This window comes from Fundulus heteroclitus, chromosome 14, assembly GCF_011125445.2.
Source record: "Fundulus heteroclitus isolate FHET01 chromosome 14, MU-UCD_Fhet_4.1, whole genome shotgun sequence".
Classification (NCBI taxonomy): Eukaryota; Metazoa; Chordata; class Actinopteri; order Cyprinodontiformes; family Fundulidae; genus Fundulus; species Fundulus heteroclitus.
In genome coordinates, this window is record NC_046374.1 from 6,976,920 (window position 1) to 7,003,769 (window position 26,850).

The 26,850-nt window shown below is 39.9% G+C and overlaps 1 protein-coding gene across 6 annotated transcripts; it reads left to right on the plus strand.

Moving 5' to 3' along the window:
- Positions 1-778: 778 nt before the first annotated feature.
- Positions 779-25,373, plus strand: cd99l2 (CD99 molecule-like 2). Of its 6 annotated transcripts, none has more exons than XM_036146192.1 (10): positions 779-971; positions 2,437-2,499; positions 5,138-5,188; positions 6,619-6,747; positions 9,808-9,861; positions 21,231-21,299; positions 21,385-21,435; positions 21,566-21,688; positions 23,348-23,413; positions 23,762-25,373. In XM_036146192.1, exons 1-10 carry the CDS (start codon positions 911-913, stop codon positions 23,821-23,823), a joined length of 729 nt encoding a protein of 242 aa, XP_036002085.1. In that variant the 5' UTR covers positions 779-910; the 3' UTR covers positions 23,824-25,373. The 6 variants fall into 6 exon arrangements, with proteins under 6 accessions (XP_036002085.1, XP_036002086.1, XP_036002083.1 ...); XM_036146193.1 differs by having other exon boundaries at positions 21,569-21,688; XM_036146190.1 differs by having other exon boundaries at positions 780-971; positions 23,759-25,373.
- Positions 25,374-26,850: the final 1,477 nt, after the last annotated feature.

Genomic DNA, 26,850 nt, shown 5'->3' on the forward strand with positions numbered 1-26,850 from the left:
AAATTAGAAGATGTCCAGAAGTGTCATCAGCTCTGAACTGGCAGAAATCAAGGGGGAGTCGGGCAAACGTATCTACTGTCTGGAGTAGTCTAGTCAGAAGTTGTCATTATGGAAGAGTTGCAGTCAAAAAGCTATACCTCCAATGTGGAAACTAGGCAGAGCGTCTCAACTATGCAAGACAACAGAACTGTGTAGAAAAGGGCAGCAGGTGCTCTGGACTGGTGAGTCAAAATTTAAAATCATTGATTGTAGGTGAAGGCAGGTCCACATATCTCCCACAGAATCGTTACAATATACAGGGACCTGTCTAAAAACAAGAAATGCAAAATGCATTTAGCATATTCAAATAAAGGCCGACACAAATCCTGTTCTTATCGCAGAGAATAGACAATTTTTCAACTTTTTTCAAATGAGCGCAAAATAATTAGCTAATTGGATGGCCGTCGTTAAATAAGGTTAATGAGCAAAACCCTTTTTTTGGTTTTAGATCTACAATGATTTTACATATTTCCTACAGAACATCTGAAACATATGTTTAACATATTGCAGGCGCTTTATTTTATGGGGAGAATTATTAAAAAACACATGTATTTGGTAAATGCATATTGTAAATTAATTAATTTATTATTAATATATTTTTAAATTATTATTATTATTATTATTATTATATTATTAGTATTATTGTTGTTGTTATTATTATTACTGATTTAGTTTGGCTTTCGAGTAACCTGCCTTCAGCGTAAATATTTGATGACGTGATGAATCTGGAGTTTATTCTGAAAGGCAGCAGGAAGTGGCGTAATGCGGGAGTGTCTCTGAATGCGGCTCTTGCACGCACCTGCCTGCTCGGCTTCACATTGAAAATCCCGTTATTCCCTCCCGGTTTAGACCTTGAAGCAGCGTGAGAGCCATGCTGATGGAGCGCTCTGTGTGGGCCCTGTGCGTCCTGCTGCTGCTGCAGCCGCTCCAAGGTAAGCATGCTCCGTCACGTCGGAGGACGCAGCTGGCGCGTCTGCGCCCCTTGCGCTGCGGGTTGGCTGCAGGCTGGTGAGGTTAACGGTCCTGCAGCGTGTGTGAATCTATGCATTTTGCAGGGAACTGTGTTTGACCCGCATGCAATTTGTATTTGACTGTTATTAAACATGATATTAATATTTATTATTCGATTGCAATAATGTTTAATAATTTGTTTCCGTGTTGTAGCAGATGGATAAGGAGACAAGCAGCGGGGACAGCCCCTTCCTCCTGCCGTTGTGCAGTTAAAAAAATCCACCTATGCCTCAGAGTGTTGTATTGCAGTGATTGTTGGACCCAACACCTCCCATCTCTCTCATTCTCTCGCAGCGTTCTATTCTCCTGCTGGGAATTGATGCTGAAAACCAGCACAAGAGAATGGATGTGACTGAATGGCAGAGGATGCTCTGTGCTGGCAGAGGAAACTGGATTAGCAAATGGTTAAAATGTTGAAACCTAATTAGTAAATTGGTTGTGTCCCCACTGTCCATTTCTGCTTGCATGTCAACTGTATTGTTGTATAATTGCTGCTTAGTAAGTGCAACACATCGGGACGTTTAGGAGCATTGATGGAGACAAAAGATTCGCTGGGGCTTTAGTTACTGCTGTGCTGCTGGCATCCCTGCCCATTGTTTCCAACGCGGTGGCATTCAGACGCCTCCATTTTATTTCCCAGCATACAACAGGATGCTACTGGCAACTGTACCAACCACACACAGCCTGAGTACCATATTCTAAAGGATAAAGATTGAAACTGGCTGTAGAGTAACTTAAAACAATTAATTAATAGTTTGTTAAGGTTTAATTGGATTGAACCTGTAAAAACAGGTGCTATGCCACTGATGACAATAAAACTGCAAATGTCTGTTGTTCAGGTATTTTGAGTCTGGTGCTTAAGAGCAAGTCCTATTAATATAATGTAATTCTCAGACAGTGCCATAAAAACCAATAGAACCAATAGAAAACAATTTGTTTGACTTCTGCAGCTAGTGAGTCTTGATGTTAGAAAAAAGACACAGCAAATTAAAATCTGGATTAATTTCAGATGCTATTAACATCAGGTTTTCCCAATATTTTATAGGCCTGTTCTGTACCAACCTAATCCTTTTCAGGAAAAATGGTTCCTTGTGTGAGGAGAACATGTCAGTCACACAAAAGCTCAGTGACTTCTATCTTTAAATGACCGCCTTCATTTTTTATGAGATCTCCTCTTGTGTTGATAGTTGTTGCATAACCTGACTGCTTGAGTTCAGGGTATGAAAGAGAAACAATTAGAGTAGTTTAGACCTGGACCTTTTGTCTTTATGAGTTAACACAATTGGCCTGGCGTCCTGAGCATTAACCACCATGATTAAGAGCTTTAAAACGCTCACACAATGTTTCATTTGTCTGTTCTTCTCTTTCCCTGTTCTTGCTGTACAGGAGTCCTTTCTCAGGCTGACTTTGACCTGGCTGATGCTTTCGATGGTGAAGACAGTAAAGCAAGTAAGTTCACTCTTAACTCTTAACTAGAACCATTGACCATGTTTGAGATTTTTTTTTTATATAAAATAAATGTTTTATTTAGTTATCTCTGTAATATCTAATTTTTATACTCATAATTAACTATAAAAAATACTAAGTTGTGTATGCACGTTTCTGCTTTTTAGTGCAATGGGGTGGTCATTCAGATAATATCTTAATTACTAAATAAAATACTTTTATTATTTTAATCTGGTTTCTAATAAATTGTTCCAAACAAATATTTTCCGTAAGCTGCTCTGGTAACGCTAAAATGAAAGACAGCTCTGGACATTTCTGGATCAGCATTCATGTGGTACTGCTAACTTCAGCCAGAGTTATGCCAACTCTTGCTGTGCGCACACATGCAGCAGACTCCCCTCTTGCCTCCGCGACTGCTCTGAAATGAGCTGCGTCCCTATATTGTAGCCCAGTTTGAGTAATGAACGCGGCAGGCTGACACCCTGGACTGCCAGTCCATCCCTGCCTGTGTGTGGCCGTGTGTAGTTGCGCAGCTGTGGTGCCCCTTGTTTTTATTCCATCTTTCTTTTTCTCTTGACTCATTGTCAGGTTATGGTGGAGTGGGTAGGTATAATTAAGTGGTCCATTTTGTTCATGCTTCCCTGTGGCTTGTAGCTAGAGCCTGGCCAGTGGTCCGAGTAACGCACAGTTTTTAGTCTGACCGAAAAAAATTGCATGATGAAGGAGCCGCAGGTCCATGGGAATGCTTTTTTTCCATTTAACATGTGGCACAGATCCAGGGCCAGTTTGATAGACATGAGAGCACACTGAACAGATGTGAAAGCTGCGTTTTGATCTGACTTTGAATCAGTTAAACAACCAACCACAAAATATGAATCTATAATCATCAACAATCCTGGGCATGGGAGGGGGGTATACGCAGCCATTTTCAGGAAGGTCTTATGACCTTCCATGCACCCCCCCCTCTCACCACCATTGATCATATTGAACAGCAGGCAGTCACCACAGAGGCCTAGGAGCGCGAATATCCCATATTCAACTTCAAACTAACTTCACAGCGGTTACTAAAAAGGAGAGCTGATATGTCCATGGGTGCTAAAAATGGCTTGAGGTTTCCACTTACTCCTGAAGGACGAGAGAATCACAGAAGAGTGGCTGAAGTTAATTTATGGGGACTTCACTAAAGACTGTGTCCTTAATTCAATTCAGCTCTATGTATATAGCACCAATTCACAACCCATGTCATTTCCAGGCACTTTCCAAAGTCAAATTCAACCAAATTATACAGATTGGTCAAAAAGTTTCCAATCTAAGGAAATCCATCAGATTGCAGTAGTGTTGGCAAGCAGCATTCACAGCTCCTGAAAGAGCATAGAGCCACAATGGACAGTCATCTGCATTGTCGATGGGTTTTGTCAGGTTCAAACACCTAAAACATTCATTAAACAAACACAAAGAGGAGAGACAACAGAAAAGTTAGTTTTCAATCTTGCAAGGAGAACGAACAGAGATGCTTAACACAGATCTCCTACTCGCTCTAAAGCATACTCCGCCGCCTCCTCTTTTTATTATCCAAAAGGAATCCCTGGTTACATTGTCAAGCTAAGGGGTAGGGATAAGCAAAACACTCTATGACCTTGGAGATAATACCAAGCAGTCCACACAGTACAGTTATGCGTAAGCGCTCCAGATGGCTGTATACAGTTCATAACAGTTTCAGACATATTTAGAAAAACACTTGTTATCGTCACAACATTTTTCTCATTCATCAGCATCTAGCAAGCTTAACAAAAAAGCTGAGTCATATAAGGTATGTTGATTGGCACTGGGTGGAAGTAAAAACATAAAGGACCCGCTCAGTGTAAACATTTCATGAGATGGATTAATGACAATTTTCAGACAAAGTTGGGCTTTGTTGAGCCAGATGTAATTTTCTTACTCTGCATAATCCACCAGGAAGTGCTATGTAAGTCTGTATTGAAGCTCGACCATGTAGCGATAACAGTTGAAATACTTTTTGACATTATAAGAGTGAGGGGTCTTTGTCCGTTTATTATTCTTGAAGAAACGGATGCAGACCACCGGGACTTGCTTTACCACTGTCATGTCCACGGATTAGGTTTCAGGAAAGTATGTCGCGTTTCGGAGCAAAACATGAGATTATGTCCTTTTTGGATTGTCTTGAAAAGTTGAACATTTTCCTGAGCAGAGGAACATGGATTGGCTGGGTGATTTATCGTTTGCTGTGGACTTTATGGCACACATGAAGTAACTGAACCTAAAGGAACAAAGACAGATTGAGCTGCAAAAGCTAAGTTCACTCTATTTTCAAGACAAATGTCACATAGATCTTTTGCTCATTTCCCCACACTCACGATGCCAAAAGGCTGATGACCCCTGGACACGTGAAAACATATAGGTCATCACTGGATGATATTTTTTTTCTTCAGTCAAGAAGAAGAAGAAATCATACTCTGTCTATTGTAAAAACTGTTACGCCAACTGTCTCATTCTGCGGAGGTAAAACCTCTGCTGGTGCTGCTGGTTCCAATAATCTGGCACAATTAAACTGTTAATAGTACACACCAAGCCACAGCCTTTCACTGCAGTGTTTATAAAGCACATTGTCTTATTCCAACAGCACCCTCCGTTCCAACGAGGCCAGGAAAACGTGGTCAAGGAACAGGACAAGGTAAGATGTGTTTGACTGCAATAAATGTGTGAAATACTAAAGCTAGATAAAGATGCCAAACAATTACTCTAGGAATATTTCGGAAGCGTTGAGATGCCAGAAATTATTTGTGCTTCCTTTAAAAAGATGTGTCACGGGTGCATAGAAGTACAATCCTTGTGCTTAAGTTAAAGGCAACTGGATTTCTTCTCTTGTTGCTTCATGACGTTGCCTCACGATGCCTCACATCCAAAAGGTTTTTTTTCAGTTCTCAACATTGTTGCCTCTAACACACTTATAAATTGTAGTCAGAAACTGTAGCCCATGCATCGGGAGCGCACATTAGGCAGGTTAAGCGATCCAGTTGACTCTCATTTTCAACCAACTAGACATGGAAGTAAAGATGTTTGTTTGTTTAAAAAAATTAAACAAAATGTTGTCACTTCATCATTGAGTAAGTAGGTTAATATGGGGATGATCATGTCTGTTTAAACTATATTCATATAAACATTAACGTTTAACATCCACGTTCTCAACAACAAAACGGCTCTGTGGTCGTTTCCAGATGTCTGACGAATAGAAGTTCTGTCTGCTGAAATTAAAAATCCACCTTCCTGGCTCCATCACTGAAAACAGCTGTCTGCTCTATTGCAAAACATAGTTTTGTTTCTAGATAAATCCGTGGGAATGAATCGTGTGAAAAAGATCCCAAATGTGATCAAATAAATAATGAATAAAGTCAAACCCAAAATGAGTCTTCACTCTGGCAGATCTAGGTTTAAAGAGATAGAACAAAATGAGGCAGCTGTGTTTCAAAAATAACAATGTATAAGGAGTTAAAAAACTATTGTATTTACAATTTATTAGAATGGCATGTTGAAATTAATTTATAGAACCTCTCAATAATAAGTTAAAAGTTTTACTTATTTTATAACACATTTAAGGAGTGCTGACCATCATTTTGCACCTTTTTAATGTTATTCTGACATCATACAGGCTGGAAGTCCTTCTTACCATCACCATAATTTCCAACTATGTATGTGTTCTAACATCAGGTCTCTTATTTCCTTTTACACTGCCAGAATCTGTGTCGCACGTCTGTAGTATTTTCATTTACATATTGTTCAGATTATGACTGTTATAGAATTTGTCTTTTAAAATCCCATGCTACACTAAGCAGATGCTCAGTCTGTACAAATTTGTTTCGCTGTGCTGTTATTGTAATAAAAGTATCCTGCATTCTTGATTTTTGTTCCTCACAAACACTTCTTAGGGTTATCACGTCCTGAAGGACTTAAAATCTACACCGGTGTATAGAAGGAAGGCTCATTCCCAGGAAACACAGATAAAGCTCAGACAGGCTCTTGAGATTGCAGTGTTGGTGGCTGAACAGTGTGCTGAAGTTAAACGTGAACACTTTCTGTCTCTTAACTACTATTGTGTTTTTACAGACTTTTCTTTAGAGGATTTGATAAACCTGGATGCCACAGTGAGCACTACTACCACCAAGGCCCCAGCAAAGGTCAGGCCAAAGCTCCCTACAAGTACTGCAGCTTCAAAGAAGCCAAGACCTAAGCCAAGTGAGTGAGACAACTCTACCATGGTTGTTATTTTTGCTTTAAATGCTGAAAGAAACTTTAGAAATATGATTTGGTTTTCTTTGAAACATTTTAGATTACTGAAGCAGACACTGCAGTCTTAGCTGCACACAAATAGCTTTCTGTCCATGTTGTTAAAACAGTCACGTCTTTCTATTTATTTGCTGTTTTCTGGCATTACTGAATTCAGTTCTCTTAAGCTGGCGACGCACTACACAACCTTTGCAGTCTTCACAAAAGGAGCTTGGATTTTAGACAGGTAACCGTTAAATACATGTCACTGCTTGGCTCAATAATCAGATCACATTATTCAACGAAATCTGACTCAGACATTTTTTAAACACGTTTGATTGACTGCAGTCCATGAAGTCCATGACCTTGTCTGTCTATTGGTTTTCAACTCCGGTCATCAGGACCCACTGTCCTAAATGTCTTAGATGCGTCTCTTCTCCAGTACACCTGAATCAAATGACTGCATGAGGCCTCTTCAGCCATTTTATTTAAGACTGGCGTATGAAGCAGGGGCGTAGGTTTGTATAGGGACCATAGGGACATGTCCCTACCAATAATTCGATGTGAATAACATGTTTATAATTTACAATACATCGTTGTTACAGCAGTCGCTTATTTTCCTCTCGCAGCTCCGCTGCTTGGCGGCGGCTGCTGCTGCAGCTCCGTCTGCCAGCCTGCGTGTCCAGTCGGTCTTTCCTGTCGCTTTAACTCAGCAGCGCACGTACCTGTGCTGTGTGCTGTTTAACTCCACTCTCATTGGTTGTTTTGCCTTAAGTCCCGCCTTCTGTCTCCTTGGTTGGCTGTTTTCTAGTGCGTGCATGTGCGTGCATGCTTGCAGCGCGAAATTTAAATTTAATTCACACTAGAATACTGCGGTTACGACAACGAATATTAGACTACGAAACTAGTCCCAATTAAAAATATATATGTTATCCACGCTATAACAGGCGATAGAAGAAGCAGGAGAGAGTAGTTTTCATTTGTGGAACTTAAGAAATGTAAGTAACCAACGTTAGCATCTTAAAATAATATGTAATTCTGAAGTATAATACATTTTATCAACAAAAATATTCAGTGTCAGGCAGGAGTTCTGAAGACTGCTGGAAAAATCGACAAGCAAAGAATGTAAGCTTTCAAAAAATCCCTTTGAGGCGGTTCAGATATAAATAGCAGGTGTTATTTGTTTTATAGATACGAGATGGTGCCTAAACATTGCTATTTTTTGTTTAGAAAGCATAATTAGGATTCAACATAATAATAGTGCTATTTAATTATTTCTACTTTTAGAAATAGGATAAAGTACAAACAGAGGAACACATTGGTTTGATTTTACATAGATTTCCACACAGTCCATAAGTAAATTAGTACAAACATTAGTGTCCGGTAAAAATGCTTGAATCTGGCTGTTTATTTTGGATATTATTACATTACGGATAAGATAGTGTTATATTTTCTTTTAATAATTGTTAAAAGCGATTTTATATTTGAATAAACTTAGGCTCATGCTTAGTGTTGTGATTGTAGATAATGCCACCAAAAAAGAAAAGAGACATAAGGAGCTATTTTAACACTCAGACAGTAAGTATCATAGGATGATATAAAAGGTTGTGTTACATTTAATCCTTTAATACTAAAAACACACTTGTATAATAGTAACATTATATGATTATAGGAAACACAGATATCCAGTAATAATGATGCAGGGCAGCTTGGAGGTGAAGCAGCTGGCCCTTCAGTGCTTCAGGTGATGTCTAATTGATTTTAATTACAAATTAAGGAGCAGCTTTTTATTTATATACAATGTATATAGTGCTTATAAAATTTGTATTAATGTAGAAAAAAATGCTGCTTTTCTCTTTAAACGAAATGTCCCCTGATGCTCACGTCAAGTATAAAAAAATAGGGGCATGCATACTGCGTAGGACCAATGACATCAAACCAATGAAACTTGAGACCAGTAGTGTCCCTACCAAAGTTGAAATCAAACCTACGCCCATGGTATGAAGGCAGGGAAACACCATAAAACATGCACGACAGTGGGTCCTGAGGACTGGTATTGGATACCACTGGTCTAGAAGCAAATACTGTGACACAATTATTTAAAAAAAAAACGCAATAGAGAACAAATATGACCAGAATATAAAGATACCTATGCAGCTCCTGGAGAGAATAAATTAAACTTTTCTGCTCTCTTACAGACACCAAGTACACAACAAAATGTATTTAAGGGCTAAAATGTGGATTTTATAGCCCCTTTAAAGTTATTAAAAATATTTAACCTCAACACAATTGTGTACAGTGTAAATATGGAAGGGATTATAATTCTATTTTTTATTCCCTTTTTGATCATCTGAAATTTGATTAATGTTGGGAACCTTTTTTTTAAATAGTGTTGGATATCGATATTCAGTCTGTCAGTAAAGGAAAGATGTTTCAGTCTTGATATTACTATGTACAATATAACCAGACAAAGCTGGTACTTCTTCCAGATATGTATAACTCAAATACTGAACTAATCTTGTCTGAAGCAGGTTATAATTTCTACACATAATAGCAGCTGGAGGCCTGTTATGTAACACTGAACCTTGGGCTTCACCTTAACATTACAGCTCAGCTCTGTATCGCTTTGTGGTGCAGCTTGGAGGTCAGTGCTTAATTTAACTTCTATGAACTAGCTGTGTTTGTCAGCACTGGATGCATGAGGATGGAATAGACATGGACTGTGAAAGAACCAATGGCTGTCAGTCTATTTCCATGGGTAGAGGAGTGGTTAAATTGTCAAATTTAAATTTATTCAAATAAAACCTTGTCAGTAAATGTAAATAGTATTTTTTGTTGTAATCCCTTGGATTATTTTGCTGTAATCCCTTAGGTTATAGATGAAATGGTTCATATTGTATAGAAATAAAAGCAATGGATGTTGTATGAAAAATAGACATGGACAAGTTTAAAAGTGCTCATTCTGTTTTTCTTTTCTTTTTTCTATCAAATTAACAACATAATTGATACTTACTCTTATGGTCTTTTCAGTTGGGAATGACTTTAACCTGGCAGATGCCTTGGATGAAAACCAGAAACCAGGAGGTAGGTTTTCTTTGGTGGTGGCACCATTGCTCTGGAACCAGCTTCCTTTGGATCGCTGTGCCATCGCTGGACTTTTTTTTAACAAACTGAACACTGGTTCATTCTGAAAGGCTTTAAATATTCCTGTCGTGCTCCTTTTTACCTAAATTATTCTGTTATCTCTTATTAATTTTAGTGTTTTTATTATTTTATTTTATTACCTGAAAAGACTACTCATTCTCTGGGGTCTATGATTGCTAAGAACCAAAGCAAAAAATGTATAATTTTTAATAATTTGTTAGTGTCAATAAGTGTTGGATGTATTTGAAATGGTGTGACCCATCACTACCTAATGCACCATTTGTTACGAGCCAGGGATCCAGTCAAAACCTATTTCTTCAACAACCTTTTTCTATGCGGCCCTTTTAACTCTATGTTCCATTCAAGTCAAATTGTGCATCATATTATCTAAATCGAAACGACACCTTAATGAATAAATTCATAGTTTTTACTATGAAATGTCACAAAGTCAACTGACTACACGACATTGGGAGTCTTTTTGTAAATCAATCTCTGTGGCATTGGTTAAATCTAAACTCTGGTCACTGCTAAATAAAAGTCTGCAATGTAATAAAATGACATTTTTTATCAGAAAAGTAAACATTCTGAATTCCTGTGAAAGTAATAAGATCAGGACTGGCTCCTTTCACAGTATAGGCAACTATTACCGTCATTGATATTTTGATTTTATTATGGTTTTGTTTCTCGGCTAGTGGTAGTATGATCTGAACATCAAACATGAGAATCCTTTCCTACCCGTACCATTGACTGCAGGTCCAGACTAAGCAGCAGACGGTGTTGTGTTCACATTTAGCAGAATTTAGAAGGTCCCCATGGACCTTTGTAACCATAACCCCTGTGCTGTATTTTATCTACAAAAAAGCAAGACCTTTTTTATCCAGAATCACACAGATCATACAGAATTATTTAAAGTCAGTTTGATTCCAGTTATCAAGCAACACAGTCAACTTTTATGAGGTTCTCTATTTAAAGAAACCCAACCAATTGCGTCGAGTCACTGACTTTGCAGCAGTCACTTCTCCTGATTAAGCATGCATTGTCAGCAGACAGGAAAACTGACTTTACCATGAAGAAACCTCCAGCAGAACCTGGCTCATTGTGAGGGGCCAGAGTTGGTTTGAAAAGACAGAGCATACACACAAAAAAAGACAGAAGTAATGATCCAGGAATACTTTCACTGTTATAAAAATGTAGCCTGATAATGACAGTAGTTTTAGCTTCATCTTAGACAGAAACAGATAAGCGCTGAGTCAGTTTTAAAGTTTGTAGGGTGAAAGAAAGCAATAACCCATTCCATTTTCAGAGAAAAGGCCTAGCCTATCGCTTTGTCTTGGAGAGAGACAGGGGTTAAACACAGAAAGCAGGGCCAAGTGTGTCATCTATAGAAAGAAAATGCAGTATTTTTTGCAGTAGCAGCTGATCCGACAACAACTAACACCCACCCAACCCTCTTGGGGCTAGTGTCACAGCTAAACACAACAGCATGCAATGCAAAATTGGAGAGTAGTAGGAAAATGTAGCGGAGTTAAGAAACATGGTCAGTATGTCATCCAGCAAAATTTGCCCTGCCATTCTTCTTTTATAAACTCTAGCAGCCGCCTATAAATTCTCGGACTGAAAGCAAAGTGCTCTGTTGGGAACGAATGGAACAATCAGATATCTCATATATTATGGAGCTTGATTATTAAGACTTTATGTGAGAATGAGAAGGTTAAATTATATCTGCCTGGGACATATTATAGTTTTTCTGCATCATTGTGATGTTGGCAAATATTCCAAGTGTGAAAGAAAGAAGCCATAAAAAAAACTATTTAATATGGGATTTAAATGAAATATCCTTGTCAAAGATAACACCATGTTTCTACACTTTATTAGCAGAGGCCAGTTTAATGCCATCCAGAGTAAATGTCTAACTAAACTCGGATTTGCAACGGCTCTGTTCCAAAGATGTCAACTTCTGTGTTATCTAGAATTAAAAGCAGAAAATTGAGTCATTGAGGTTTTTATGTCGTCACGCCTGTAGTCTACCTAACTGATTTGATTCATTAAGATTACAAACAAGTGAGTATTATCGGCATATCCCATGCTGCCTGATAATTTTATCAAGTGGAAGCATTTTGCACAGATGGCGACTGAACTTGGTCTTGTGCCCTTAAGACTTAAGACTTATCTGCTTTAACCCCTTTTTCTATGCACAGGCACATAGACAATACATGTCCTGCCATATTTGGCAACCCTCAGTATGTGGCTCTAACATGGGACTCCATAAACTATAATGGTTTCCCAACGTTACAAAAAAATCTCCAGGTCAGGTTGGAATGGGAAGAAGAAGACTCTCAAAACCCTGTTTAGGGCTATATATAAAAATGAAATACCAATATGCAGCTTCATCTTATCTGATGCTTTGTTCAGCTGAAAGGCTGTGCTGCAGGCTGGGCTGCTGCTGGTGCTGGTGACCTCATGTTCTCCTATAAATGATACTCTCGATCTTGTGTATCATCGTGACTCTGAATTCAAGTGAAACACTTAGGACTTGATTTGGGAAAATGACTTGTGAATATCTCTTGCATACAGCTAAAATAATTGGCATACGAGCATACGGCTGTGGTGCTCCAAAAGTAACCCTGGATGGAAGATTTATCTTTGGACTGAAATAAGTGGAATCTGTCGGACAGATGTGATTTTAAGCCGCCTATTGCTGCTCCCTTGCTTCCTACAACAGTTTTGAGCCTTTTTAGAGAGAATGGTGTGATGGGTATTGTCAAACGCAGCGCTGAAATCTAACAGGACAAGCACAGAAGCAAGTCATGAAAATAGGCTTGCAGACATTTACAGCACTATTTCAGTGCTTTGATGGGTCCTAAACCCTCACTGTAACTCTTCAAAAAGGTCATAAAACAATAAATGCTCACAAAAGAGATGTGAAAAGGTTTTTTTTGTATTTTAGATAATAAAAGAAGGTTAGTTATTTTTCTGTAATTTATTACGGCATCCTAGTTCTCTGTGTTTCCTTTTTAAATTGGCTCAGAGACTCTTTCCTCACCCGTGTCTCCTTCCTGGACTGAAGGAGCGGAATTAGGTGTAGTCTCTTGTCTTTTATCCCATAGAAAGTTCCACTGACTCTATACTTCCGTCTTTGGCTGTGTTTCTCTCAGCTACGTACTAACAGAGCTATTGCTGCCATGAACTGGATTGCTTTACCAACCATAATATTCCTGGATTTTTGCTGTCATGTTTTTTTCCCCTGTGTGCTTTCTGTCATTTCCGTGGCTGTCAGCCTGGTTCTGCTAAATGTTCCTGCTTTTTAAAATGTAGTTGGTTCCTTCCAGACTCACCACAAGAAAGCCAATGACTCTGATATCATCTTGGTTTCCTGAGGCAGATTTATTGACTCACCATGTTATTTTATGCATTTTCTGACTTAGACTGTTTTGTATTTTAGTTATCTGCAGACATATGTAATCTATTTATATGATGTGCATATTGCATATTTCTATATAACGGGATATGAATTGTACTGCTTTGTCTTGTAAAACATGAAACAAAGCTGGACTAAAATTAATAAACAACAAAACCGTGGCAGAGCACGGCTGGTGCTGAACACGCGGTAACGGCGGCGGTAACCTCTCGGCCCCAGAGGTCGGGCCTCTGCCTCGTCACTCAGCACCTTTCTTCATTACCTTCCCTCTACGGAGAGAGCTTCATCTGGAGCTGCATCTCCATCTCTCAGCGCAGTTCAATCCTCACTTTTCCAGGAGGCTTGGCTGAGACAAAAAATATATATATATGTACTTCGAAAAACTGTCACTCGACGGCCACTTTATTAGGTACACCTCTCGCTTGGTAACAAGTCATGCAGCAGCTCAAAGCGGTTTAGGCCTCTAGATGTGGAGGTGGGTGACTTGCTGAAGTTCTAAGAAAGCCTCAGAATGGGGAAGATGGTGGATTAAATGACGTTTTACAGAGAACGGCTACAAAAAACCCACGCCATGTGCCACTCCTGCCAGTTAAGCTTAGGAAAGTGAGACTACAAGTCCCAGAGTGGAAACTCCAGCAGCAACATTCAGGAAGTGGGGTCAGATCAGACCCTCGAGTCACTGGTCCAGGCTGATTGTGGTGGGGCGTCCTGGCACACTTCGGACACCTCGGCACCAAATGAGCCTTGTTTGAATGCAACAGCCTCCCCAAGTATTGCTGTTGAGCTTCTTCATTAACCTGCAGCTGCAAATGTAGCTAGTAGTTGAATCTAATCTAATCTAGTAAAGCGGCCGGTGAGAGCATGTTGAGCCGAGATTCTGTTGTCGCTGAGCGGGATCTCTGTCTACCTTCTTCTCTCTCCCCGCTCCATGTCCTGCCCTCGTAGGCGAGGGGAGAATTCAAGCGGGGCGGGGGCTTTCCCCAGGAAGAACGGCCGCATTGTCCCACGAGGGACGAGGCCATAGGCTGACAGAAAGTCTGGCAACCCCTGACCAGGCGGGGAGGGAGCGAGGGAAGGAAGGAAAGGAGAGCCTATGAGACGTAATCATAGCTCAGGAGATGTCAGCTCACAGCTTAGCTCCACTAAGTGCTGAGGGGGGACTTAAAAATAACCAGAAGACTTTGGAGTCCACCTGATCTTCCTCCCTTTTAAGTAGAATCCAAGAATCTCTAAAAATCCCTGAGTGAAATCTGCATGGTTACTAGAACATCTGTCCTGCGTTCTCAGAGGGAAGAAGAAACATTTTGTTTCCTGTTCGACCCTCTTTGTTCTGCTGCGTGTTCGGGCTCCTCTCATCTAGTTCGGCAATTCAAACCTGGTCTAAAGTCATCGTCGGCCGAGGTTCGGCGCGGGCGGCTCTGACGAGCAGGCCTCGTTTTCTCTGGCTAAAGAACCGGATCAACCCATTTCTGGACGCCCTGACCGGACTGAAGCCAGTTCAGGCGGACAGCCTGGGAGAGCAGAGGAGCTCGTGACGAGGAAAGCAGAGATGCCGTATTTTAGGAAATTGCTAGTTAGCGAGGTTATGAGGTTTAGTGAGGAACGCGTCCCAAAGCGTTGTTTAAAAGAAAAAGGGGGAATGACAACTCTTTTGCCCTCCTCAACCTGAGCACCAGAATTGGGAATGTGTCAACTGAAGAAGCCCGACCCTTTATTAGCAGCACATCTTGCAGCTGATAAAGGGTCCAGACATCCAGAGAGAGTTTCACAAGGGAAAGCTGCCGTTTCATTCAAACACCTCCATGGAGGAGGCAGTCTCAGGATGGTCACTTGAGTTGCAACCCATCAGAAAGAGAACATTTCACTTATAGAAGGGAATGATTACTAGTTAGCACGCTTACAAATGGACAAGACAGCTACAGACGAGAAGAAAAATCAGCCGGCCAAACGTGCCAACCTTTAGGAAGAGAAGAAAACAGTGAATTTCTCAGAATACCAAGATCTCTACAGCAGAATTCAATTCAATTCAATTTTATTTATATAGCGCCAAATCATGAAACATGTCATCTCAAGGCACTTTACAAAATCAAGTTCAATCATATTATACAGATTGCGTCAGATTATACAGATTGGTCAAAAATGTCCTATATAAGGAAACCAGTTGATTGCATCAAAGTCCCGACAAGCAGCATTCACTCCTGGGGAACCGTAGAGCCACAGGGAGAGTCGTCTGCATTGTACATGGCTTTGCTGCAATCCCTCATACTGAGCAAGCATGAAGCGACAGTGGGAAGAAAAACTCCCCATTAACGGGAAGGAAAACGTCCGGCAGAACCGGGCTCAGTATGAACGGTCATCTGCCTCGACCGACTGGGGTTACAGAAGACAGAGCAGAGACACAACAAGAGAGACAAAAAAGCACAGAAGCACACATTGATCTAGTAATCTGTTCTACATTAGATGGTAGTAGCGGGTGAGCCGTCTTCTCTGGATGATGTCACAGTTAACAGAACGCCAGACCACGTGTACCTACTATGAAGAAAAAGAGAGAGAGCAAAAAGTTAAAAGCTGAAATGACGACAGTCATTTCAATGTAATACAATGCAAAACTGGAGAACAGTAGACTGAAGAACAGTAGAAATCAGTAGAGTAAGAAAATTAGACCCTGATGTCCTCCAGCAGCCTAGGCCTATCACAGCACAACTATAGAGATAGCTCAGGGTAACATGAGCCACTCTAACTATAAGCTTTGTCAAAAAGGAAAGTTTTAAGATTAGTCTTAAAAATAAATAGGGTGTCTGCCTCACGGACCAAAACTGGGAGTTGGTTCCACAGGAGAGGAGCCTGATAACTAAAGGATCTGCCTCCCATTGTACTTTTAGAGACTCTGGGAACCACCAGTAGACCTGCAGTCTGAGAGCAAAGTGCTCTGTTAGGAACATACGGGGTAATCAGAGCTCTGATATATGATGGAGCTTGATTATTAAGGGCTTTATACGTTAGAAGGAGAATTTTAAATTTTTAAATTTGATTTAACAGGAAGCCAATGAAGGGAAGCTAAAATTGGAGAAATATGATCCCTCTTGTTGATTTTCATCAGAACTCTTGCTGCAGCATTTTGGATCAGCTGAAGACTTCAAACTGCATTTTGTGGACTTCCTGATAGTAAAGAATTACAATAGTCCAGCCTTGAAGTAACAAATGCATGGACTAGTTTTTCAGCATCACCCCTGGACAGAATGTTTCTAATTTTGGCGATATTCCGGAGGTGAAAAAAGGAAACTCTGGAAACCTGTTTAATATGGGATTTAAATGACATGTCTTGGTCGAAAACAACACCAAGATTTTTAACTTTATTACCAGAGGCCAAGTTAATGCCATCCAGATTAAGTGATTGATTAAGAACTTTATTTTTGAAGACTCTGGCCCAAAGATTACAACTTCTGTCTTGTCAGAATTTAAATGCAGGAAATTTAAAGTCATCCAGCTTTTGATGTCATCAAGACATGACCGCAGTCGAAGTAACTGATTGGATTCATCAGGATTTATGGATAAATATAGCTGAGTGTCATCAGCATAACAGTGGAAATTAATCCCATGCTGTCTGATAATTTTGCCAATCGGAAGCATATATATAGTAAATAGAATTGGTCCAAGGACTGAACCCTGTGGTACTCCACAAGTGACCCTAGAGTTTGAGGAAGATTTATTATTAACATGAACAAACTGGAATCTGTCCGACAGATAAGATTTAAACCAGCCTAATGCTTTTCCCTTAATCCCTACAGTATGCTCAAGTCTTTGTAGGAGAATATTGTGATCAACTGTATCAAATGCAGCACTGAGATCTAACAGGACAAGTATAGACACAAGTCCATTATCTGAGGCCATGAGAATATCATTGGTGACCTTCACCAGAGCTGTTTCAGTGCTATGATGAGCTCTAAAGCCTGACTGAAACACCTCAAGTAGGTCATTACTTTGTAAATGTTCACATAGTTGATTAGCAACTACTTTCTCAAGAATTTTAGATAAGAAAAGAAGATTAGATATAGGTCTGTAATTTACTAACTCATCTTGATCAAGAGATGGTTTCTTAAGTAAAGGTTTAATAACAGCTACTTTAAAAGCCTGTGGTACATATCCATTTACCAAGGATAGATTAATCATGTCTAAAATAGGACCACTGATCAGAGGGAATACCTCCTTAAACAACTTGGTTGGGATTGGGTCTAACATACAGGTAGAAGGTTTAGATGAAGCTAAACTTTTAGATAGCTCAGAAAGCTCTACTGCTTTTAAACAGTTCAGACACTGCGCAGGGTTCTAAGGATTCCTCCAATGCTGCCTCACTTACTGAGGATGAGGTAATCATGTTTGGGAGGATGCCAATTATTTTATTTTTAATGGAATCAATTTTATTTATGAAGAATCCCATAAAATCATTACTGCTAAGAGCTAAGGGAATGGAATGGATGGATCAACAGAGCTGTCGCTCTGGGTAAATTTGGCAACTGTACTGAAGAGAAATCTAGGATTATTCTTATTCTCCTCAATTAATGATGAAAAATATGCTGTTCTAACTCTGCGAAGGGTCTTGTTATACAACAATAGACTGTCCCTCCAGATTAGGTAGGATTCCTCTTGGTGTGTAGAGCGCCATTTTCTCTCCAATTTCCTAACATTGTGCTTCAAGGAACGCAGCTCTGAATTAAACTAAGGAACCATCTTCCTGTGAATAATCACCTTTTTCAAGGGAGCTACATTGTCTAATGCAGAACGCAATGACGAAGTCATACCGTTTACAAAGACATCTATTTGTGAATTGGAAGAAACAACATTGCTGCCATCTACAGGGCATTTCTGCAATACGGAGGATATTAAAAAGGGGACAGACTCTTTAAGTTTTGATACAGCATTATCCGATAAAGATCTACTATAACGGAACCCTGTTTTGGGGGTGAAGAACTCAGTTAGATTAAACTCAAATGTTATTAAAAAATGATCAGATAGGACAGGGTTGTGAGGAAATACTGTTAATTCTTCACAATCAATGCCATATGTCAGCACAAGGTCTAAAGTATGGAGCCAAGAGTGCGTCGGTTTATGCACATTTTGAGCAAAACCAATTGAATCTAGGATAGTTTTAAAGGCTACACTAAGGTTATCACATTCTGTGTCAACATGGATGTTAAAATCACCCACTATAATAACCTTATCAGTATTTAACACCAAATCAGATAAGAAATCAACTCATCCAAAAACTGAGTGTAAGGGCCTGGTGGACGATACAAAACAACAAACAGAAGAGGTTTTATTGCTTTGCAGTTTGGATGAGGGAAACTGAGGGTTAAATGTTCAAAAGAACTGTAGTTATTAATTGGCCTTGGACTAATTAATAAATCAGACTGAAAGATGGTTGCCACTCCTCCTCCTCTTCCCACAGATCTGGGAATGTGAAAATTTGAATAATTGGAGGGAGTTGACTCATTTATACTAATGTAGTCCTCTTGTAGCCAGGTTTCTGTGAGATAAAACAAATCAATCTGAAGAAACCACTTCCTGCTGTGTAGTGCACTGGAACACGTTAAAATAGAACAGGAAACTTTTTAAACCAAGCAACCAGCCAGCATTCAAATCAGAGATGAAGCCGTGTGTTTTTTTTTTTTTTTTTGAGCCAAATCTCAAACTGCCTGTAAAACAAACGAGAACAAGAAAGCAAACCTGATGAGAAGGGCTGGGTATCGACTCAGATTTCAAACATCCATTCTGATTCCCATTCTCAAGATTTAGAAGCGATTCTTTTCGAGCCGATCTGAAGTTTTTCAGCTGTGTAGTTATGCAACGCATTGATGCTAGTATCATACTAACATCCAACGACAAATAAATAAAGTAATGGTCGTTAATGTAAGGACAGAACCCGCTCCCTGAATGTCTCCCAAACACGTTGAGGGGCAGAATCCCCAATTAGATCCAGCCTAGAAAACAGACACCAGAGAAATCCACAGCTGCTATTTGGACACCAACCTGGAGGCATTATTAAAAATATGACATCCTAGAGTGGAGTGTGAGCCAGAAATTCACAGCGGAAAATGTTTTTGTTTCTTTTAAATCGACCTTTGGTTTTATGAATCGCCCTACTGACAGGTTTTTTTTAACACGGCGCAGAAACAGCTGGAGCTTACGCCGAACGCAGACGTACTTCCAGACCTGGCTTCATGATTAACCGGCCCAGTAATGGGGTCTCCATCAGCAACAATAAAGCGCGTCCTTAAAAGCTGGGCGGGTCAGACAAAAAACTAATTTAATGGCAGCAGTACATTTGCAAACCTGGGGAGTACCAAAAAGGTCTGTATTTACTTCTAATAGTGTCATCTCGCGTATTTTTATCACTAGAAAGTTCTGCATCAAAGAGTGTTTTGAAAAAAATACTCCTAAATTATTTCTTATTGACATTTTCAGAAGTCAGTGCATTTACAGCATACTCTCTGCTATAATGTAAAATAAAACAAATTTGCAGATGGATGCAATTGTTTTTTTTTACTTTTTGTTTTACATATGTCCTTTAGAGCTGGGCCATCGCATTACTGCTATTCAAACAATAGTGAAAACCCCATTTCTAACCACTCTATATTCTAATTGCTCTTAATTCAGTGATATCCAGCAGATGAAAATCAACAAGAGGGATCATATGTCTCCAATTTTAGCTTCCCTTCATTGGCTTCCTGTTAAATCAAGAATAGAATTTAAAATTCTCCTTCTAACGTATAAAGCCCTTAATAATCAAGCTCCACCATATATCAGAGCTCTGATTACCCCGTATGTTCCTAACAGAGCACTTCGCTCTCAGACTGCAGGTCTGCTGCTGGTTCCTAGAGTCTCTAAAAGTAGAATGGGAGGCAGATCCTTTAGCTATCAGGCTCCTCTCCTGTGGAACCAACTCCCAGTTTTGGTCCGTGAGGCAGACACCCTATCTATTTTTAAGACTAATGTTAAAACTTTCCTTTTTGACAAAGCTTATAGTTAGAGTGGCTCATACCCTGAGCTATCTCTATAGTTGTGCTGTGATAGGCCTAGGCTGCTGGAGGACATCAGGGTCTAATTTTCTCACTCTACTGATTTCTACTGTTCTTCAGTCTACTGTTCTTCAGTTATGCATTGTATTACATTGAAATGACTGTCGTCATTTCAGCTTTTAACTTTTTGCTCTCTCTCTTTTTCTTCATAGTAGGTACACCTGGTCTGGCGTTCTGGTAACTGTGACATCATCCAGAGAAGACGGCTCACCCGCTACTACCATCTAATGTAGAACAGATTACTAGATCAATGTGTGCTTCTGTGCTTGTTTGTCTGTCTTGTTGTGTCTCTGTTCTGTCTTCTGTAACCCCAGTCGGTCGAGGCAGATGACGTTCATACTGAGCCCGGTTCTGCCGGAGGTTTTTCCTTCCCGTTAATGGGTGGTTTTTCTTCCCACTGTCGCTTCATGCTTGCTCAGTATGAGGGATTGCAGCAAAGCCATGTACAATGCAGATGACTCTCCCTGTAGCTCTACGGTTCCCCAGGAGTGACTGCTGCTTGTCGGGACTTTGATGCAATCAACTGGTTTCCTTATATAGGACATTTTTGACCAATCTGTATAATCTGACCCAATCTGTATAATATGATTGAACTTGACTTTGTAAAGTGCCTTGAGATGACATGTTTCATGATTTGGCGCTATATAAATAAAATTGAATTGAAAATTGAATATTCTTTGCTTTCTTTACAGTGAATATTTTACCTCAGTTTCATTTTGAATTCTTCAGCAAGCAGCTAGTAGTAGGGATATGCTGTATCTAAGGACTCCAGTGAGTTACCTTCAGTGCAGTGTTGCGTTTTTGTTTTCTCTCAGGTGTATTTTCTGACAGCGACCTGGAGGGTGTGAGCCGAGATGCCGACTACAAACCTGACAAAGGAAAAGGTCACTTGTTCGCCTTTCCTATGAATTGGGGTGAAAGTAAAATAATTGCAGCTTTTATATAAGATTCTGAACATTGTTTCCTCAGGAGGGCATCAAAAAGGCGACACCAATCAGAATACCTATGATGAAAACAGTGGTGAGTTTTCAGCCTCTGCTCTGTTTGTCCTAAAATGTATGAAAGAATGGCTTCCAGAACACATCGTCTCATTCTCTATCTATGTGTGTGTGTGTGTGTGTGTGTGTGTGTGTGTGTGTGTGTGTGTTAGCAGAGACCACTGCAGAGGTTGGAACCATAGCAGGAATTATTAGTGCTGTTGGCGTGGCACTGGTTGGTGCCATCAGCAGCTACATCTCCTACCAGAAGAAGAAGTTGTGCTTCGGTATACAACGTAAGGTTCCTTACTAAAATCATCTTGGGCTGCCATCATGTTTGATGCTTTGGTAATTGTGTATTATAAATCTGCCATCAGCGCAGCATCAATGGCATTACTGATGAGCAGGGAGAGTAGTTTCAGGAACCCTGTTGATGAAAGATGCTCTTACATTCACAAAGCTGAGAGCTAAACTAATCCAACTTGGAGTAATTAGCTTATTTTAATCGGTATACAGCTGTGTTTGAAAACATTTAATGCCGAGCCCCCTTTAAAGGAATGACATTTTCCAGGCTGCTTTGCCTGAAAAAAATTTAAAAAAATGTTGAAATATATCCAGAAAAGGGAACGTACAGTATTATTTGCTGAATTGTGTATGTCTTTCAAAAGAAAGACTCAATAACATAAGAACTAACCCCTCTTGCACCCAAAGTCCCAGGATTGAAATACCTGGGGTGTTTTTGTACCCTGGTAATTTGTGTAGTTTCTGTTGCCACTGCTCTGAAAGGCAGAGGGACATTTCTTTAAATCAGCCTGACGACATTATGGGGAAGTTGTGACTGCTCTGCACCTCCAGTCCAGCAGGTGGCTGTAATAAGAAACTAAAGGCACAAACAAGCATCCTGCTATATCCTGCCATTCAATTCAACAGTTCAACACTCGTCATGTGTGTAAAGGACCTTTACAAAGTCAAATTCATTCCAATCATACAGATTGGTCAAAAAGTTTCCTCTCTACTGAAACCCTGCAGATTGCATTGATTCTTGACTAGCAGCATTCACTCCTCCTGAAAGAGCGAATATATAAGTAGAAGGTTTAGATGAAGCTAAAATTTTATATACCTCAGAAAGCGCTACTGCATCTAAACAGTTCAAACACTGCGCAGGTTCTAGAGATTCCTCCAACGCTGCCTCACTTACTGAGGACGAGGTAATCATGTTTGGGAGGATGCCAATGATTTGATTTTTAATGGAATCAATTTTATTCATGAAGAATCCCATAAAGTGATTACTGCTGAGAGCTAAGGGAATGGATGGATCAATGGAGCTATGATTCTGTAAGTTTGGCAACTGTTCTAAAGAGAAACCTAGGATTGTTTTTTATTGTCCTCTATTAATGATCGATTGATGCTCTAACTCTGCAAAGTGTCTTTTTGTACAACACTAGACTAGAGTAGGATTCCTCTAGATGTGTAGCACACCATCATGTTTGTTCCCAAAACATGATGGAGACTGTAAAGCTACGTCCTTTAACCCATTCTCAATTACAAAAAGTATGCTTAAATGATAACAACAACATGAGTCTCATATAAAGTAGAAAACAACAACAAGCCAGGCATAAATATGACAGGTGAGCGTGAGAAGTCAGAACACTTTAAGGAAAGGGCCAAATTATTATCATTGCTGAGCACATAACCCTGGCCCTCAACATCCCAGGGAGATCAGAAAGTCCTACCTCTAGAGCTGGAGCTTTTATCTGGGAACGTGTGGACTTTGAAATTACTTGGGTAAAATTTTGTTGCAATGTGCAGAGGGCTGTCAGAATAGGTAATGGTTGAAAGTCCTTGTAATTGAAATTCGCCATAGTCCATACATGGTCACAGGGATTCGAATGGAACAGACCAACTACACTATATTTGGTTGTAATTTCTTTGTAACGATTGTCCTCTTTTTACAGAGAGCCTGAACGCTGATATTAATAAGGCTGAAGTTCCTGAGGGAGTGGTGGCCACAGAACCTCATGGTACTCATCTCTACCTGATTTCACTTACATGCACCATTCAGTATGCTTTTATTCTCCTACACACAAACATGCAGTCATATCCAGTACATTGGAACATGTCTTTTGTTGAGGCGCGTTTTTCAGATTAACAGCAGCTTCTGAAAATAACGTTTAGGCAGTTATTAAACATACTTTTTTACGAAGCACACATGTTCATGTTATTTTTTCATGCATCTGATGTAATATTATAATCCTCCAAGAAATGAAATGTTTTGTGTTCTTGTATCAGTTTTTTTTTTTACCCTTTTTTGCCGTTCTGTGTTATTGTTCATAACTGAAAGTCTCCTTTATTTACTTTTCTCTCAGCAGCACAACAGACCCTCCTGGACCAACCAAAGACCGGACCACCTAGTGATGAGAATGCAGTTTAGAACCCAGTCAGCATAAACACGCATTCTAACTATCCTTTCATGCACATGTAGGGTATTTACATAGAAACATGCGTTGCACTCTCATTTTTATACTTTTATACACTGAATGTGTACAACATCATTTTCATGTGGTTGTAAGTAGACCCACTCAAATTCATTTCATCATCTTAGATTTAGATTTTTCAGTAGGGGATGAAAACTAGCTTTGTGTGTGAATTTAATTTAATTGTGTACAGAAAGTTGCTGTTTCCTCACGGATAGGCATAACAAATGAACTTTTTTGAATGATTTAGTCTGTAGTTTGTCTCTGTGGTTGACCAGCAGGCTTTGAAGGTGGTACCTGTGCCTCTATCAGGATAAGAGCTTAGATAAACTTCATGCCTTGCTAAGTAGAAAAGAAATTCTGTTGGATCTCGCATATGCTGTAGAAACATCACTTCTAATCAATGTGTTGCAGAAGGAATGAAGAAAAGGTCTAGGATAACGATGTAGAAGCGTCCTCGGTTCTCCTTTGTCGTTTATTTAATTATAATTACTGTGAAAACTGAAACTATGTCTCACTCACTGTAGGTTGCAAACACTGCTGCTCTTTGAGATTTAGACAATTTGTGCTGTCTATAATCATGTAGTTATTAGGAAATACCAGCACCACCAGCCTCCCAGACAAGATGGAGTTTAATGGAGGGGCTAGAGGGCTGATGCGCAGCTGGCCCTTTTTAAAACAGCGGGCCATGACACATCACCACGGCTCCCAGCATCACGCCAGTGGGACGTTTGTACGCTCCACATGCCTGGCAGCCTGGATTCAGGAAACATACAAACAACTCATCTAAAACTCTGTTTGGTGCTGCCTGGTAATGCTGCCTCATGTTCTCGGTGTGCCACCGTCCACCTCTGGTGACCTCCACCAGCTGTTGGACGCTCCGACAGCGGCCTGGAGCACCGTCACTTCACCTGTGATGCCTGTAGCTTTGCTCTTCTGTGCCTGTTCTAGACGTGAATGCTTCTTCTTCCAAATCAAGTGATTTGAATCACTTTGCTTCTGTGTATGCAGACAAAATGATGTCCAAATCGGACAGTTCCTTTGGGAAAGTTGAACCTTAATCAGATGAAGGAAACCTGCTTTGTACTTCGACTCAGTGCTGTTTTGATTCTGTATCTGAGACTGTTCCTTTGTACTTTCTGATGCATGTTTTTTCTCTATATCCTGTATACTGTTAGCCATTCAGTCATTGTAATGGACAGAAAGGACACCCTTTGTCAATTCTAGGGCTCTTTTGATGTGGCCTTTAGCAGGTTTTTAGTTATTCAAAGTACAACCAAACCAGATTTGTAAAGAAAATCTCAGTGCAGCGCCCCAAAACCCTAGAATTTAGAGGGAGTGTACTTTTTGTTACCACAACGTTATCTAAATATTTAACCCTAATGTTTGTTTGTAGCTAAACTCTGCTTAAGATGTGGTAGTTAACTGATTTCACGTGTATTCCTACATAATAATGCTCCAGTTATTTCCGATATAAACTTGTAAAATAAAGAATAAATAAAGAAAATCGGCTTCCAGTGAAATGTCTAGAGTGAATAAAGCTCATAGGATTTTAATCCAAGTAATGTCTGCTAATTTTAAAGAGCTGGATCATGTTTAGTTTTTTCTCTCTCTCTCTCTCTCTCTCTCTCTCTCTCTCTCTCTCTCTCTCTCTCTCTCTCTCTCTCTCTCTCTCTCTCTCTAAGTCATTAAAACAGTATGGATGGCGCTTTGATTCTTTGGAGCATCTGAAACTAATCAGAACGAATTGGGATGGAGCAGTTCTCCTGTTCTAAATATTAAATCATTAAATAAATCATCAAATATTAAATCACCAATCCGTAACAGGCCATAAAACAGCAAAAGTTTCTGCATTAAATTTACCATTACACTTCAAATAGCTGTAACTGAGCCACTGGACTTCAGCAACGACCCAGGAACTATGCCAACTTATCAATGGACAAGTGGAGGTGGGGGGTGTTCAGTCATTGGCTGAGAGAGGAGGGGTCCACCCTGGACAGGTTGCCAGTTTTTCACATGCCATCATTGAGATAACACATGCTCATACGTATAGGGCAATTTGGAGAGACAACCCAACAGTCATTTTTTACCAGGAGGGAACCCACACATGCATGGGACAATATGCTAACTCCATGCAGGAAGAAGCTTTCTCAGGATTTGAACCCAGGACCTTCTTGCTACAAGGGAACAGTGCAACACTTTTCGGCCAACAACCCAGGTAATCCAAATAACTGTTAAGTTTTGGGTAAAACCTTGCGATAACACACAATGACTATAAACACCTGAAGAATGTGAATGATGGACATTCAGTGAAACCTCATTATTGCTGCTGTTTGCAGATCAATGTCACCTAGTTTTTACACTGGATGGCCTTCCTGACACAACCGAGGTGCAAACCTCATATCTTAGTCCACTGCACCACATAGGGACCTGCTTTAATATCAACTGATGTCCTATAAAATGTTTATCATTACCAAAGTATTACTGACCACAAAAAAACATTGTTAACATTGTAACACATGCTAATGGCAATGATTTCAGGAGCATTTCTGAACTTCTGAGTGTTCCAGTAACCACCATTGGAACCATAATACAGAGGTGGAAATTTGACCATAAACTAGCCTTGGGCAGGTGTCCCTTACAAGATTTTAGACAGAGGAGTTTAGATGAGTTGATTTTAAACCTGGTCCTTTTTGTGGTGCAGTGGACTAATGCTGTGTCTTTGATTTTGAACCTCATATCAGCTGAGAGAGCATTAGCAAAGAGCTTCAGAAAAAGCTGGAAATAGCAGGCATAGTTTTTCCAATGAAAATAATAGCAATGCGCTCAGCCACAAAGGCCTGTTTGCGCACTCGCTGTCCACGACTCAAGTGCTGAAATGTTGGAAAGTGATCATTAACAAGAAAGGCTTTTACAAAAAGCATTTAATACGTTTCTGTAAGTTTCTGTAAGTGTGGGCTCCACACCCGTTCATCGCAGGGTAA

What these genes read in the sequence shown, in the direction of transcription:
- cd99l2 (XM_036146190.1), top strand. Translation starts at nt 911, where the DNA reads ATGCTGATGGAGCGCTCTGTGTGGGCCCTGTGCGTCCTGCTGCTGCTG. An exon ending in CAAACCTGACAAAGGAAAAG is followed by an intron (nt 21,300 to 21,384) that starts GTCACTTGTTCG and finishes TTGTTTCCTCAG; the next exon opens with GAGGGCATCAAAAAGGCGAC. An exon ending in GTTGTGCTTCGGTATACAAC is followed by an intron (nt 21,689 to 23,347) that starts GTAAGGTTCCTT and finishes CTCTTTTTACAG; the next exon opens with AGAGCCTGAACGCTGATATT.